The sequence below is a fragment of the Epinephelus lanceolatus genome, chromosome 14 (assembly GCF_041903045.1).
Source record: "Epinephelus lanceolatus isolate andai-2023 chromosome 14, ASM4190304v1, whole genome shotgun sequence".
Taxonomy (NCBI): Eukaryota; Metazoa; Chordata; class Actinopteri; order Perciformes; family Serranidae; genus Epinephelus; species Epinephelus lanceolatus.
The window spans coordinates 21765322-21781946 of record NC_135747.1 but is presented as its reverse complement, the minus strand read 5'-3'; the positions used below and the strand labels follow the sequence as shown (position 1 = coordinate 21781946).

Here is a 16625-nt window from a genome sequence, read left to right as displayed (position 1 = left end):
AGGTGATATGTAAGACTAGGAAAATTCTTTGTCAGGGGCAGCCCTAATCTAGAGTACTCAGATTACTCTGCAGAAGCCATTATGTCAAGATGTTTGCTGCTGCACACAATTAAAAAAGCTCTAACTACAACATTGTTCACAGACGTCATCGCTCTAAAAATAATTTTATGTTGGTGGCATTTCAGATAGAACATGCTGCCGACACAGATGAGTAAGACCGCAGAGAACATCGCCTTTTCCATATATTTGAACATGAAAAGGAAGTTACAATTTGGCTTGATAATTAAAATGCCATAACAGAAACTGTCATTTGTGTGGTGGATGCTATTAAAAGGAGCTGTCATGTGCATTGGCAAGTGCAGCAGACAGCGCTTTGCCACACATGAGATTGACAACAAAACAAAGGCTGTCAATGACAAAGACACAGAGGACACACTGTGAGAGAGGGTGGGGTGCAAGAAAAGTCGTGTCAATGCTCATAAAGAGAGATCCAACAACGATATTTAAATTTGTTGATTCTTCCAGGTCATTTCCACTGTGGCAGTCTTGGCACATCTCCAAGTCATCTAAGAGTTACTGATTTTTTTATAGCCCTTGTTGGTGAGTTGCAACAGGCACAGGTGGTTTGGGCAAACAGAAGGAACATGTTTAAAAAAAAAAAAAAAAAGACTAAATGCAGAAAGCTGATGGGTGTTCTCCCCCTCAACTTAAATCATCAAAGTAAATGCCTTTGCATTTCTGCCTCATTAGCATTCACAGTGTGCCACACATAATTACACTTTAAAAGGACAATTTATGCACCATTACTAGTTCAAGTGGAACCAGTAATATGTGGCATCATTTAAAATAATTTCAACTCTAAAGTTCTGCGTAGCAGCGGACACAAATTTTCCTTTGAAAAACAAACTCGATTTTTATATTAAATAGGGTTGGGTACCATTCACATTTGTAATGATACCAGTACCGGTTCAGATGCCTGTAATTCAGTACTGGTACAAAACAATGTACTGTAATGACATTTAATTTCTAAACAAGCTGCAGGGATGACACAGTAGACTAAAAAGCAATTCTGCTCCTCTCCTCTTTTCTAATCACACAGAGTTAATCTTCTGTATCTGGCTGTCTGCGAGTGTGTGTGTGTACTCATCTAGCAGTGATACTATTTCATTACTAAATAATATAGAAAATAGACCAGATGCCAAAACTATGGTGGCAGATCGGTGCTGCAACGGCAGTTTTGGTTCACTGGAAAGCTGACGGAACCTTGTGGCTCCACAGAGCTCCGTCGCAGTCCTGGGAGCTCCTTGGCTGGTTTCCAAGCTTTTGGGTGCTGTGCTGCAATTCCTCTTGTCTAAATCTGGCATTCTCACCCAGAGACACTCTCAGATACCAAAATTTGGCACAGATGGTCTCAACATGAATTGGTGCTCAGTAGTACTGACATAATTTGGTTGGTATCCTTAAAGGTAGAAGATGCATGATTGTCGGTTACTGTTTGTACAAAAGCTCGCCAGCATCGGTAAAAGCAAAAGCTAACTCCAAGTTCACTCTTTTGGCGATAAGCTTCAATATATTGCTTTTTTTTTGGTGCTGTGTTTCTTGGATGGCTGCTGCTTCTTCCAGTCTGATACCTTTTTATAAAGCCCTGACTTCACCTGAGCGCTGTGGGGGTGCACGCCCATAAACATCCCAAACACAGGAAATAAGAAGAAAATAAAAAAACTGCAGGCAGAGGGCAAAGTCTCTGCAGAAAAACACACCATCACACACTTCTAGTGGGTCATAAGTGATGATTGAGAAGAATTACTTCAGTAGTCTATACATTATTTTTAGGAAAATCCTCGTACTACACCTTTAAAAGTACCGAGTTTAGTACCCAACCCTAATATAAAATCTGGCTTCAAATGCATCACACACCTCATTATTCTGTGGGGCCACGTCTGTCACATACTGCTGGAACAGGCATCTCTTCAGGCTGTGCTTTTAATCTAACAGCATCATCTTATCAGTGGTGCTTTTAGCACATGTGTAAAAGCCTGGATTCAAAAACAGGATTTACACAGTAGCTGCAAATTACAAAAGTCTTTCCCTTCATTTTTGAGTCCAATACTTTTTCCTTCATCCACCAGGTCTTTTGATCTAAGTTTTGTACCATACCAGCAGTTGTTTTGAACAGCTACAAGCTGTTGAACCTCGGCAAAAAGCTCTTATGCAACGCTGCTGATAATAATGCCAAGGCATAGTGGCAGTAAATGAGAGTAACTCACAAAAGGCAATCTGTATCTCCTCCGCTGGAACAAAAACCTAAAATGCTGCAGCAGTGCAATCACACAGCCAGGGCAATTCATGTAGACCTGTGAACGTACAATCCCACTGAGAGATCAATAGCGTTGTGTCAGACAAAAAAGAACATTGCTTCGGGCCAAAACGAGGAGAGCAAGCAATCTAGGGACTGTCAATCTGGAGGTTGCTGTAGTGAACAAAGACTGCAGTGACTTGTGCGATTACCTCAGGATCAGTCATTTAGAGAAACTCATCTGAGAGATGTTTGGGCAGAGGATGAAATGGAGCCATAAACCTCATTGGTGATTCACCCAGTGAACTTCCTAAACTTCCTCAGTGGATGCATGCCATTCCAAGGACAGCCCAGCAGCACTTGCTGCACTCCCACCTTCCTGAGTACAACTCCTGCTCCCCAGTGACTGGCTCCTCTGTGTACGCTGTTGACTGTGGCAATGATTATAGTGATAATGATGATGATGACAGTGACGGTGATGAGTATTAACAGACTAGCTGGGGGAGATCTCCCAGGGCTGGGTTCAAAACGACAGCCCTGTGCTGGGCCAGACGCGCACACCACTCCTCTGACATCATGTCACATTGGGAGCAGATTATCTCCTCTTCCTCTTTTCCATCTTTTCTGTTTTCCTCTGCATTGACAGCCTCCTGCCACAACGCTTTAGGGAACCATTCACAGGTGACAGCCTCTCTGACTCTGCCTCTCTCCATCATGCTCACACTCTCACTTTTGTCCTTTTCCCTTCACTCACCACCCTCTGCGCCCTCCCCCTGTATCTGAGCGTTTTGTCTTTCCGCCGTATATCTGAGCACTCTCCTTCACCGGTATCCCTCCCCTCTGAATCGGTCTCACTCTTTCCCTCTCATACTTGTTCTGCTCCCCCATGGGGTAATTGCTCGGAGCCAGGCTTCCATTTTTATGACTATAATCGAGGCCAGAATGCTTATGCCTCTAGATTTCTCCTTGCCTGTGTCACAGCGGCAGCACTAGGGGAGAGGAAGGCAGATAAGGCCCAGAGGAGTGGAGAAAATCACTAGTCGATTGTAATTAGAGTCCTTATTTTGCCTATGGAGGTGGAATAGACACTATCGCCTGCAGGGAGAGTTCAACCTTTCTGCGGTGCTTATGGCATGGAATTGCGTAATGGCAAAAACACTGCCTTGAAGCCGACCCCAACTATTAACTCCTAAAGCTGGGTCACTTAGACAAAGATGACTTTGGCTTCATTAAAACGTGATAGAGGCTTGCATCGGTATCTCCAGTGGGTAATATTTCAGCCAGCTCATCAAGCCTTTAAGAGGGTGCTGGAGTTGTAGCACTCAAAGCAAGGTCAGCTCATGGGCTTTGCAAAGAGTCTATCTGTGCGTGTCTGCGCCTGATTCGGATGAAAACGGGGTCATGGAGTGTAACTCCAGTTTGCCATGGAGAAGCAGGAGGCAGACAGATTTTTCATGTGTAATGGACTCCAACAAAGTGGGAAAATTCCACTGTGGGGTTTTCTGCGGGGCGGTATGTTGAAACACCACAGTGCGGCGCGCCTTAAAGGGCTCTTTTTTGCCAGTGGTGTGGTACATATAAGCATGTCCAGGCACAGCTAATAACAGCATTACTTTGAGGGCAAAGCCTCTAAATGTGGGAGGAAGAGGAGCACACCAAAACACAGTGTTTCCAAGGGCAAGAAACCACAATCTTGATACTAGAAATGATGTGCTCAACAGCCCTTTAGATTGCAATTTGACCACAGAATTACGGTTTATGTTTGAGGGAAAATCTCTCCACAACATAAAAGGGATAAACCGCTAAATAAGCTCCCTCCTCTGCCTCTGTCTGAAGCTCTTATTGCTGTAAACACATCTAAAACACCTGCCAAATAAAAGCCACTGAATTTAAACTGAGCTTCTGATATTGACAGAGAAACAAAGAAAAACAATGAGACATACATGTGCTACAAAATGATGCAAGTGTGCCTCTGAATGTTGACAACAAAAACAAAACTGCTTTCACCACTCTGCTGTTGATACTGGACATTAGCCAGCTGTTTTCCCAGGTATAAACTATTTATCTCTCACATTAGCACAAAGACTTGCTGAGGGATGCTGCTTTATATGTTGAGTCCTTCTGTGGCTGCTTTGTTTTCTGCAATAAGCCTCGACATTTCAAGGAGTTACGTTAATAACCCTTAATATATACATAGCAAAGTTTACTCTCCAACATTGTGTGAGCTGTCAGGAAGTCGTCGTCATCACCTACTATCCCTCCCACTCCTTCCGCTTCCCCAGCCTACTGATGCTGTAACACAAACATAACTAAAATAGGTATACTGGGAATCCATTCAAGGCGTGTGTGAACATTAAGGAGTGCCTGGTGAGGATGAAATCAAAGTTGAGACAGCTAAAGGGCCTGCGGCTATTCCCCTCCTGGGAGATACAGTAGGAAGCAGAGACGAGGGCAGGGTGATCACGGAGATGCTCTTTAAAGACCTGACCTCATATTCATTGATGCCTGTTTGTTTCAAAATCGAATTTGGCTTGTTCTCTAAAGGCTGCTGAATATGATGCCAGGATACTCCAACATCTACAGCCTGTAAAAGGTTTCATTCATACGCCACTGAATGAATGTTTTAACACCTGAAAGGAAATGCCAGAAATGCTTTAACAAATGAATGTATTCTCTTTGCAATAATAATGCATTTCCTGTGTAATAGATGACAAACCTTCTTTTTTATTTGGGAGTTTGTAAACAAAGAGACTGTGCCACTGCCACAGCTGATGTCCTGTGTCAAGAACTACCTAAATTTGCCCTGCAGGGTTTTTCTTTTAACCCTTTGAGCTCTGCAATAGAAATGGTCCACCACTGCCTACATTGGTATTTTTTGCTTATTGTGGTGTCATTTCTTCACATGTAACTCAGGGCAATCATGCCATTACGGGTGTACAACGTGATGACATGGAAGACAGAAGCTGAGGCTTTCTGCTGCAAAAAGAATGAATATTCTAGCTATTAAACATCTCCTGCAGCAAGATGTCTGTTTTAACAGGTTTAAACAAACCAAAGTTCAGTTTACCTACTGCACTGTGTGTATCCTCAAGGCCTGATAAACGCGTTGAATGGATTTCTTCCCTACATTTACATGCAAGCTTTTAAAATTATTCAAATCTTGTACTGATTACATCCATGTGTGCAAGCTTTCAGTGTTCCTTGTCCTCGTCTTTGCTGGTGCATTATTTCACTTATTTGTAAGTTACCGACTAATTGTCAGCTAGCATTAGAATGGCAGCACTATATCTATCACATCACCTGTGTGCTCATGATCATGCACAGGCACCCCCCCCCCCCCCCCCAGTATAACATTATTACTGATCTTTTTTAAGCCATGTGGGTTCATTGGGTTAACTAAACACCTCAGACAGGCCATTATTTGTTGCCTAACCCTTTAACGAGCCTGAAAATACAACAAATCTCATTTAACCAGTCAGTCAGTCTGTGACTGTGGCCTCTGTATGGGTTATTTCCAAATACAGGAACCCCCCAAAAAATATTTGCACCTTTCACAGAAATTAAATTCACAAAATACAATCACGCAATCAAACAATAAAACATGCAATCAATGAACCAAAGGCAATATTACAAATATAGCAAAGCAACAAAAATAAAGTAAAACATAGAGCAAATACAGGCTACTAAGGCATCAAACTGAAACATATCAGGGAAACAAGCACTAGACAATTTGATGTAGGACAAAGGCCATTTTGAAGAGATGGGTCCCACAGTTGTTGTTTTTTAAAAATTTCTTAGGAGACTGCAGACTGTAAACCTGATGGAGCAGAGTTCCAAAGCCTTGGAGCCACGACTTCAAAGGCTCTATCACCTTTTGTTTTGAGTCTGGATTGGGGGACTGCCAGTAGGTCCTGTTCTTAAGACCTAAGGGACCTAAGGGAGATCACTGATGTACTCAGGTGCCTGACCATGGAGGGCTCTTTACATGAGAACAAGAATCTTAAAGTGAATCCTTAACCTGATGGGAAGCCAGTGTAAAGAAACTACAATGGGAGTGATGTGGGCTGACCTGTTGGACCTGGTTAACAGCCTAGCTGCAGCGTTCTGGATTATTTGAAGACAAGGCAAGTAAAGGCAAGTTAAAAGGGAATTGCTGTAGTCCAGACGGGAGGACACAAAAACATGGATAATATGAACTTGGGTCACAACAACCAGCATCTTGCTTTACATTTGAAGGAAGCTATTCTAAAACTAGAAAAGTACACTCAGTTCAGTGCAGATCTCTGCCAAGCAGCCTGGTGGAATTGTCCCTCCTGGCCTTTACAGTCAAGATGGAGGTGAAGATAACAAAAACAGTTGACCTTCAATTTTTGTGGATCATAACATATTTGGGAATAAGATAATCTGCAGATGTTCTGGATTAAAATGACACTAAACTTTTCTATAAATATTGTTTTTTGAGGCACAACGAATGCCCAAAGGTGGCCTTCGACCAGACAGGTAAGACTTGTTATCTTTGGCTGAGAAGATCCCTGGAATTGCCTACTGCAAAGTGATTTTGTTGATAAATTGAGTTCTCTACTGGCCAGGTGAGTGGGGAGTCAGCAGTCGAAGGCAGTGTAAAACAGCCAATAACAACCACATGAGGGCCCTCAGTTTAGGCTGACTGGTCCAGTAGTGGGGTTACAACGGTATGCTGTAAAACCACATACACTAGTAAAAAAAAAGATGGTTATCATACCATATATATTTGCTTATCTACAGTACTACAAAAATAAGCAACTGGACAGAGAAACTGTATATCTACCTGCCTGTCACTTTTTAGACACACGTCCTTTAAAAAAATGATTTAAAGTTTCAATAATTCCTTCAATTTCAATAGGGTCCTTGCACCGCCTGCTTGGGCCCTAATTATAATAATGTGTGTTCAACCCAAAATAACCTTTATCTAATAATAATAATAATAATAATAATAATAATAATAATAATAATAATGATAATAGTGTAATACTGTATACTATGAAATTTTCTGAGACACTTATTATACCATGAAAATCTCATTCCATTACAAGCCTATCCAGTAGTGTTGGAGATTAGCTGCAGACAGACAGATAAACACACTCACACACGCGCACACAAGACCAAACGCATAATCCCCTCCAGGCTCACGCCTGGCGGAGATAATAAAAAGCAAATATCAGACAGGCTCCCCAACCTGGCTTTAAGATGTGTTGCAAAGTTTGTTTTTGTTTGAGTATATCTCAGCCTTCATAAATGGCCTTTTGATGATGTAATTTGTGCCACTCTCTTCCCAATATTTACATAACGGCAGTTGTGGACTTACATTTGCATTTTGTTTTACCAACACGTTGGAAATATGCTTAAAAATGTGCACATTATTTTGGTAGAAACACAATATAAGACTAATCATATTATCTCAAACATGATCTCCGTTAAAAACTAATTTCAAGCCAGTTACCTTGCAGACTGGGCTGTGAGACTTATTCTTAAGCCCTTCCACACACTCAAGTTTTTACTACATTTCATATCTTTCGACATCTATCCATGACCTTTGTTCATTTCAACGGATGCAAATTAGTATGTGTTCTGCTGTTGCAAAGTCCTTCATCCAGACAGAGAAGAAAATGTCAAATGTAAAAGTATTTGACATTATTAACGTGGTTTCTTCACACTGAATATTCTCAAGCACTCGAGACAGGTCTCCTAATCAGACGATGACATGGCATTATTCATATGCATGTAAATACAGACGGTGTTAGCTCAGACAGAATGCGGTCAACCATTTTATTCATCAAACAGCGGTAAACTGCTGATGACCAAGTGCTTAATAGCCACTTGATTGAATGTGGCCATCAGCACACAGTAAACACCACGCTGATCCAGTACCTGCACTCCTTGTAAGGCTCACTGGATACAAGCATGAGCTAAAGGACTAGAGTGAGAAATCTTAATGTGAGATGTATCCAGCTTCAGCTATTATGCTGAGGGTCAGGTTATGCTAGAAAATAACTAGTTCATTTGATGTGTTGTCTGACCATTTTGAAAGGTAAAGCGTTGATAGTTGTTCTGAACGACCACAGTCAAATGTGTGGTGAAAATCCTGCTGTCATAGAGCACGGGGAGACGTGATAATCGTTTAAATATGGAGATAGTGGCACACATTAGGAGACAGTTTCTCCTGGAAGGCATTTATACTACTGCACTTGGTTGTTCACATGAAAAGAGCCTGAAATAGTTCTTGATTAAAAGATTGAGAGCCTGGGAGAGAAGTTCAAACCCAGTTTACTTACTCTCATCTGCACACCTGGCCAATTACTGCATAAGTTAACTTTTTTCACCCAATACTAATACTGATGCCGAAGCAGATTGTAATATTTATCCATTTAATCTAATGCTACAATGCATCTAGTTTCCACCAGTGGAGGTGAAATATTTAACTGTAATACTAGATGACATGTAGACAACACTGCTTCAATAGTACCTGTCTTGCTTTATTAGTCAGCACTGCATCTTTTCTAAAAGTCTGCAGTCACTGAGGAAGCATAAATTAATTAACTCAAATGTTAGGTCAGTATAAATGTTAAGAATTAAATCTTTGCTCTTGCAGTATTTGTTTCTTGTCATAGTGTGTCTGGGATTCAATGTGGAGTATTCCATTTAATTAAAGTCACCTTTGTCATCAGTCACTGACAAGCTTTTCATGCTCTTTACAAATCTCATCTTCGCAAATTAGAGATCCTACGAAATCCTGACTTTATTTTACCGATTAACCTCACTGCTTGTATCATTCATGCACACTCAACTTGTAATTTAGATATTTCCAGCAGCATTTTAAAACAATAAAATTTTAATTTGAGATAACAATGAGTCAGCTCTTTACAAATGCACAATAAAACTAATGTGTCTAATAGGGATGTAATGACATATTGATCTGGATCGATATACAAAACAACATCAATGGGCTACATATCATCATCTTCAGGATACGCCTTTATTTTGAAATTCCCTAAGAACGCCTGTGTCACCATTTCTGTCCGCATCTCCTTCCTACACATCAAACAGTGCTGGCGGCCTAGTGCCAAGCAGACAATGGTAAGCAGCCAAGACAAACATAATGAGGATATTTACTGATATCATCTCGCAGGCCTCTGAATTTAATTGAATCAAAATACTTTATGGCAGATTTTGTGATATCAGCAAATATCGTATTATTGCCCCTAGTGTCTACGTAAGGTGATGCGCTACCATCAGCCTCCAGAAAACATTCAGTGCTCCTCAGCATAAATATTACAAGTTTCTTGGAATTAATGTGAGGCATGAGACACCATTCCTCCAGTGCATCAAAATATTACAAATAAACAAACCTTTAACAGCTCACTTTGTTTATAATAGGGCTGCATGACATAAGGAAAATACGCGATATACCATAACATTGTTGAATATCGCGATAATTAAATTGCATATGACAGATTAACAGGTATTAAAGTGTACTCAGTGCAGCCTTTTGCTGTAGTATACCTCTAAAATACAACAGATTGCTTGCTGAATTTAAAAAATGAAGAGAAATTATTTCCAACATTCTTTTATTGAACAAATTTAACACTGAACTGAACACAAGGGGCACCAAAAAAGGAAGGTAAAATGTTTAATTGCAGATTTCTACAGATATTCTGTTTCAAATTACTGATACCGCTATGAGGATAAAAAGCAATAAACTGTACAGCCCTAGTTTCTAACTAAAATTCCCTCGCAATCATTTCTGGACAACAGAGTTTTCAAAACGTTGATGAAGTTTGTTCATGTTACTGTGCTAGAACACCTTCAAGAATATATAAGTAATAATATTAATTCATCACTCTGACCTTCTCGAGTCGAGAAAGCATAAGGAAACCAGATTTCAGGCACACGTTTTCAGTCAGTGATGAAGAAAAAAAAGCTGAGAAAAAAAAGGCTGTCACATTAAGTGTGTTAACATACTGTTGTCATGTCTCTATATTGAGGCATCTGACATCCAGTGAAGTGGTATCCTACATACATGTCAGTCGCCATTAAATCAATTATACTTTCCATGAATAATCACATCGAAAAGACATACAGCTCATCATTTTCAGTTTTTACAGGCAGTCACAGAAAACACTTATAAAGAAAACTGATGATTGCACTGCCATAGTTCTTCAATTTAATGAGAAAATAACAACAGAAACAGTAATAAACAATAAAACTGTAATGTATGTGCTGCTAATGGAATTTTGCGGGAAGATTCTCATCTCATTCTCACAGAACTACTGAGTTTTAATTGTCCCTCTATTTTTTTGTTTTGTTTTGTTTTAATATTGCAATACATATCAAAGAAATCATTGGTTTATGGGTTAATAAAATAGAAAATAGTAAAATACATTGACACGACACACAAGGACATCACAGTTGCTGAATCCACATAAAAGCCTGTCTGAGTGCTACAGCCTCCCACTGCTTCAATTACACTTCAGATGAAACAGATAAAAAAAACTAGGTCTTAGATAATCCTCAAAACAACCCCTTCGGTTAAATTAAATTTTAATAAGATAATAAATACTGGAAAGAGGGGACATTTGTAAAGTTAATTCTGAATTACAGCACAGTTTCAGATTTTGTGGTTGAGTCAGCCCTAAAAAATACCACGTGCAGGTCTTCAAAGCGAGTTGTGCAGTGCAGCAAGAAAAACATTGACATTTAAGCACTTAATTGGGGTTTGTAATAAACCATTATGGATGTGTCGTCCTGATGGTGGATCAGTGCTATTAAAGAGGCACAGAGAACAGACAGGACTCTAATAACCAATAACTGCAGCACGACAGGACCAAATCCTCAAATTAATGGCAAAAAGACCGGGGTTTGTTAGCAGCCAGCGGGAGAAACAGAGGGAAGACACAAGTCCAAGCAAATGAACGCACAAGGAGAATGCAATCACAATATGTTGGTGAATCTGTCCTTGTTTGGGCATCTCAGCAAAGCCTGTGCAGCTGTAACTACAGTAGTGACAGGAAAAGAAGTTTGGAAAGAGAGACAAAGAAAAACGAAGGAAGACAAGGAGTCAGAAAGACGAGTGAAAGGGGAGAAATCGGCCAATGAGAAGACAGGGAAAAAGACAAAAAACTAAAGATAGTAGAGCCAAAGAGTAAACACTTACCAAACACCCAGTCATGCTAAGCCCCAGCCCTAACCGCGACCACAGCTACAGCACAGCAGCCTTGCATGTTTACATCGACAGCGGGATCCCTCAAAGGTCTGCCTCTTAACAATCACAGGAAAACCTCACACAAAAGCATAGAGAGGGGAGAGAACACACTCACACGAGCCTAGTCTCTGACCTCCTCCATCTTTTCACTCTCACTCACCCTCTGATTTGCCTCTCCAACTCTGTTAAATACTGAGGAGAACGATCATTTTACAGTCTCGACTCTTTAGCAGGAATTCCCTCTGAGGCATGTCTCCAGCTAGTCACTCTGAAAGAAACAGCTCAGGCAGGCTACTCGCTCTTCCTGCCTGCCTGCCTGCACGGATATCTGCTCTAACCGGACGAGCCACTGAGGAATACTCTAGGGAAGGAAGTGACATCGACAGGTGCTCCCTCCTTCTTTCTTTCCTTACTCGTGTAAACAATACCCACTTTCCTGCAGCAAGCCTAAATGGGACACCTGTGGGCTATTTGAAATGAATGTGGCGTTTATTATCAAACTGTAGCCCAACTAAAGTGTCATTCAGGGAAAAAGAGGTATGAGAGACGTCACAGAGGGGAATTAACATCATTAACAATGAGCAGAATCTCTTTAGCCCAGTTTGCCCTGTGCTGGATTCCCAAGAATATGGAGGGCAGAGTGGAAAGGAAAGTGTGCGTGTGTGTGTGTGTAACAGAAGGCAGTGTGGACGAATCACAGAGAGACAGGCAAAGATGGAGTGAGTCAGAGGGTATGTCCCTCCACAGGCTCACTAACCCTGCCAGAGATGATCTTCCTGGTTGTCCATTGATGCAAGCCAGGCCATGACAGCAGGCAATAAACAACCAATACATCCCAGTCAAACTTATTCCACTTCAAGACCAAGAAAGTAAACAAAGTCCACCTCGACCACAGTTGTGATTTAAACAGAAATCTTTCCATGAAGCCACACGCCGAGAGATGACAACTTTCTACTTTGGACTCTGTGTCAGGGAGGTAAGGTGTATGATTGCAGTGACAACAGGGTGTGTGACACAAGTGCGCAGGAAAAAACTGTCTATATACCTCACCCAGTGGATTTCTTCCTTGTACAATGTGTGAGTCACCAGACAAAATAGTGTTCTATAAATGTCAGTGTACAAAGTAAATGGTTTATTAAAGCTTAAATAGTAGCTGCAATATGAGAGATGTGACGTGAATCAGTGGGTCCTTAGTGTGGTATGAACTAGGGCTGCAACCATCCAGTCCAACCAAATTCTCATTGTTTGGACAATCACTGATGTCACTTTCATTGGACTGTATGTCCACAAAAGCTTTTTTTACCAGCTGAAAACGGCAGTCGTTGTTGTTCAGCACTTGTACATGTATGTGACAGTTGGTCTATGGCCCACCCCTCCTCCACTGTGATTGGATGGTTGGGTAAAAGTAACAGTGACGAGTGCGGCGTTTTATCCATTTGGACAATTTCCACCTCCCATTTTGCAACACAGGAAAGTGCATGAATAATGACAAAGGCATTCATTCTTTTACAAAATCTCCAAAAAAGACACATGTCCTGTTTGGTTCGGTTCAATCGAACTCAAGTTTGTTTGCCGCCTAAGTGCGGTTGATTTGGGTAGGTGTGAACACAGCAATCGCACTCTGGTGCACACCAAAACAACCTGGCCGAGACCTTCTTAAAGAGGTGGTCTCGGCCAGGTTACAAACAAACTCTGGTGCGATTCGTTTGTGGTGAGAATGTGTACTGACCTCAACCCGAACCAACTGCAGTCGCATTATGCATTGTTTGGGTTAAACATGAGCAATAGTCCTAGAGGATTATTAAAATGCGCCTTGAACAATGCAAGCAATATAACACACGATGACCAGCACTAAAATTAGCTCGCGTGGTTGTCCCTCCATTGTGACACTGGAAAGTGTTGCATTTATCTTGCAAGTGTACTCTTCTTCAGTGTTTTGTTAACTTCCTGGATTTTTCCTGCACAGAAATTCTGACCAATCAAGAGCATCTTTTTCAGGCAAGGCATTTTATCTGGTCAGCTTGTAAATGCTGCCACGAGAGCACGAACCAACTCTAGGCAGTTATGCAACCAGGTAACAAAATTAGTCCCTGATTCAGACCACAGCAAGCGAACTCTAGATCTGAACACACCCTTGAATTACAAAGCTTCTGGGCCTGGGCCTTCGTTGGAACAGCAGGACAGGTAACGTTAGCTTCTGGGCAAAAAAAAGTATGTTCCTCATATGCAGAATTCCAGAGATATTTAATGTTTGTAACATCATATTGTTTATGACATCGTCAACTCCGTAGTCAACTACCAAAGTGCCTAGTATGTCAGACTTTTCTCATCCATCCTGTCCAATGCTTGGTGGCGACACAGACTCGCGCATGCAAATAATCTGCTTCACTGATACACTGCGAAGTTTATTTTCAGATAATGTTACCTTAGAAATCACATTTTTTTCAGTTTTCATGTCAAACAACTGCATCAAGCATTCCAGTTTCCCCAACACAGAGCGTAGGCTACTTGCCCAGAGTAAATGTTCCTGTAAACGCTTTTGTGGACACACAACGCTACCAGATAGAGTACACTCAGTGCACTGTGGGCATTTCAGTTCATCCAGAGATAACAAGCAGATTTTTTTCCTCCATCGACCAATAAATTGTTTCAAGAGTAGGTAGAATTTCAGTCGACCAAGTTCTTCCCTGATTGACTACAGCCCTAGTATGAACGGAAGAAACACACTACCTGTTCTTTGACGGAGGCCAGGATGTTGTTGGCGGTGTTGTCAGTCTCCATATTGCGGCCAGTTGAACGGTCGCGGTTGGTCAGCAGAAGCCCCTCCTCCGTCACTGGGCTCTGCTCAGGAGCTGGCATTCCTCCTGTGTAGACATACACATACACACACACACACACAACATGATCTGGTCACCACAGGCACTCTTTAGGGAAAAAAAAACAACAATCTTGTACACACATACCAGACCGTGTGCATGTGTGTGCAAACACACTCCACTCATAGATACACACTTGAGTCAACCACTCCCTGATACACACAGGCGAGTGATGCTGAGAAGTGACTATCAATGGTCACACGCCATCACCAGCAATACACAAACACACACCCACACATGCCATATGGCCCAAAGAGAAAAAGACTGTCAATGTTTCACGTCTGTGACAGTGCAAATCAATGCCATATGGCCCTGAGACAACACATGAGTTAAAAGATGATCTGTGTATGTAATACAGTCACATGAAAAAATACAACACAAACACAGCGGTGGCCACTGTTTGTCATGAAGCCATAAAACAATGGAAATCCAAATCACAGCAATGTAATAGCTTCCCGAAAATATCAAGCATGTGTGCACACAGGTGAGTGCTATACATGTTTGTGTGTAAGATGCACTGGAGGGGTAGAAGAAGATGAACGAGGACAGGCCTTTGAAAAAAACAAAATAAAATAAAAAACAAGTCAGCAGCACGACGGAAGAGATAAGGTGTTCCTGTCTCCTTCGCTCCCTCTCTGGCCTCTTGTCCCGGATTGAAATGAGAAAGTAGAACGAATAGTTATGGTCTCATTATATCTGTTGACAGGGAGAGTGTCAGGGGAACGCTGCTCAAGGTGGATCCATATTTACTAGAAGGAGCCTGTTGAGCCAGACGGGGCAGCTAAAGGCTGCGATGGCTGCCTCATAGCTCAGGGCTGCAGCACTAGACAAAAGCAAGGGGTCTAATAACACAGGAGGTATGTGACTTTAGGGAAACGGGGATTTTACTGTGACTTTTACTGCCTTAGAAATCCACTGCTGCTGTCATCTCCAAGATACAAACATAAAGACATATTCCACCCTTTGGTTTCCACACATATATCTTGACCTACATGCTGTACTTTGCTGAACCACTCAGAATGCAGTCGAGGTGATGCATGGTGTGGTGAGATGCCGTCATTACATGTGAATATGCAGAGGAATATTAGCTGCTAAAACCACCATTAAATAACCATATGGTAATTTACAAATAGCCCTGCCGCTAGCAACTGAACTCTACCTCCATAAAAGTGTCTATTATCGTACTCTTAGTCCATAATGGCAGCCTCAGGGTGACTGGAAGATTTGATATACAGTAGCTTTAACTAAATTAGTCAATTTTGTGCTGACAGACATCATTTTAAAGGGTTAAAGGGTCATTTTCTGTCATGTAAAAGCAGAACTTGAATTTGCATGCACACACACACACACACACACTCGGGTAAGGAATCACTTAGCTCAGGCTGACAGCCAGTTTGTGTGAGCTGGTCGGGTTGTTCACAGTGAGAACATAAAAGTTTTTGGCCATTAGAGAGGGTTGTACATGAAGTATGTGGGAGGTCCCCCAGACATTTGGACGAAATGTGACCCTGAGGTATTCTGGGAGTCTGTCACCGAGGCAGCGTAAGCATTTCAAGGTGTCTGAGCTGAAGCGCCGCATCATGTGCCAGCCCTGGTGTTAAATGACAGATAAGGTTTTACTACTCCTAAGTAAGTTAGTCCACACAGGATATTCCATGTATTCCCCTGTCAGTCTCCCAAATTCCTTTCCTGCTCATTCATAGTGTTGCAACACACCGCCCCGACTCCCCTCCCACTACTGCAGCCTTTGAATCAAGGACATGGCTCTTGATTTCCCAGAAAACACAGCGAGGGGAAACGGGGAAAACTGTTTGAATTTCAACAGAACTCCTCCCCCTGTCTTCTGCACAAACACAGAGAACAACACAAACAGGCCTGACTGAGTGCACATTTTAAGCTGACAGAAGTTGCAGATCTGGTCGGGGTGGCCAAAAAAAAAAATCCTTTCTGCTTTCTCTCTCAATACCTTCTCCGTGAAGGACAAAGAGGGGTGTGCAGCTATGGAATCTAGTTAGGGTAACTGTCATGTAAATCACCATAGATTAAGTATAAATTGGGGCCTTATCGAGCCTGACCCCTCTGTAACCCCTTCACTATTTCATAAAATGTGCCCTCCATCAAATAATGACTATTTAAAAAAAAGAAAAAGGAAGAACATTCTTTACGCCTTGACCATAATCTGTGTATGTAATCTGTCCAAAATCCAAATGAATAT

General features: G+C 41.6%; 1 protein-coding gene across 11 annotated transcripts in view; it reads right to left on the bottom strand.

The window, feature by feature from the left end:
• pkp4 (plakophilin 4) overlaps window positions 1–16625 on the bottom strand; it is a 124649-nt gene that overhangs the window by 91034 nt on the left and 16990 nt on the right. For 8 of the 11 annotated variants that reach the window (XM_033617591.2, XM_033617592.2, XM_033617595.2 and 5 more), the window contains exon 2: window positions 14265–14398. The exons of 1 other annotated variant lie outside the window; for it this stretch is intronic. In XM_033617591.2, coding sequence (XP_033473482.2) covers window positions 14265–14393 — 129 coding nt within the window. In that variant the 5' untranslated portion in view covers window positions 14394–14398. Of the gene's footprint in view, window positions 1–11486; window positions 11666–11694; window positions 11852–14264; window positions 14399–16625 lie in introns of those variants that run through there. 2 more of the 11 variants (XM_078174470.1, XM_078174466.1) reach the window with 2 other exon arrangements.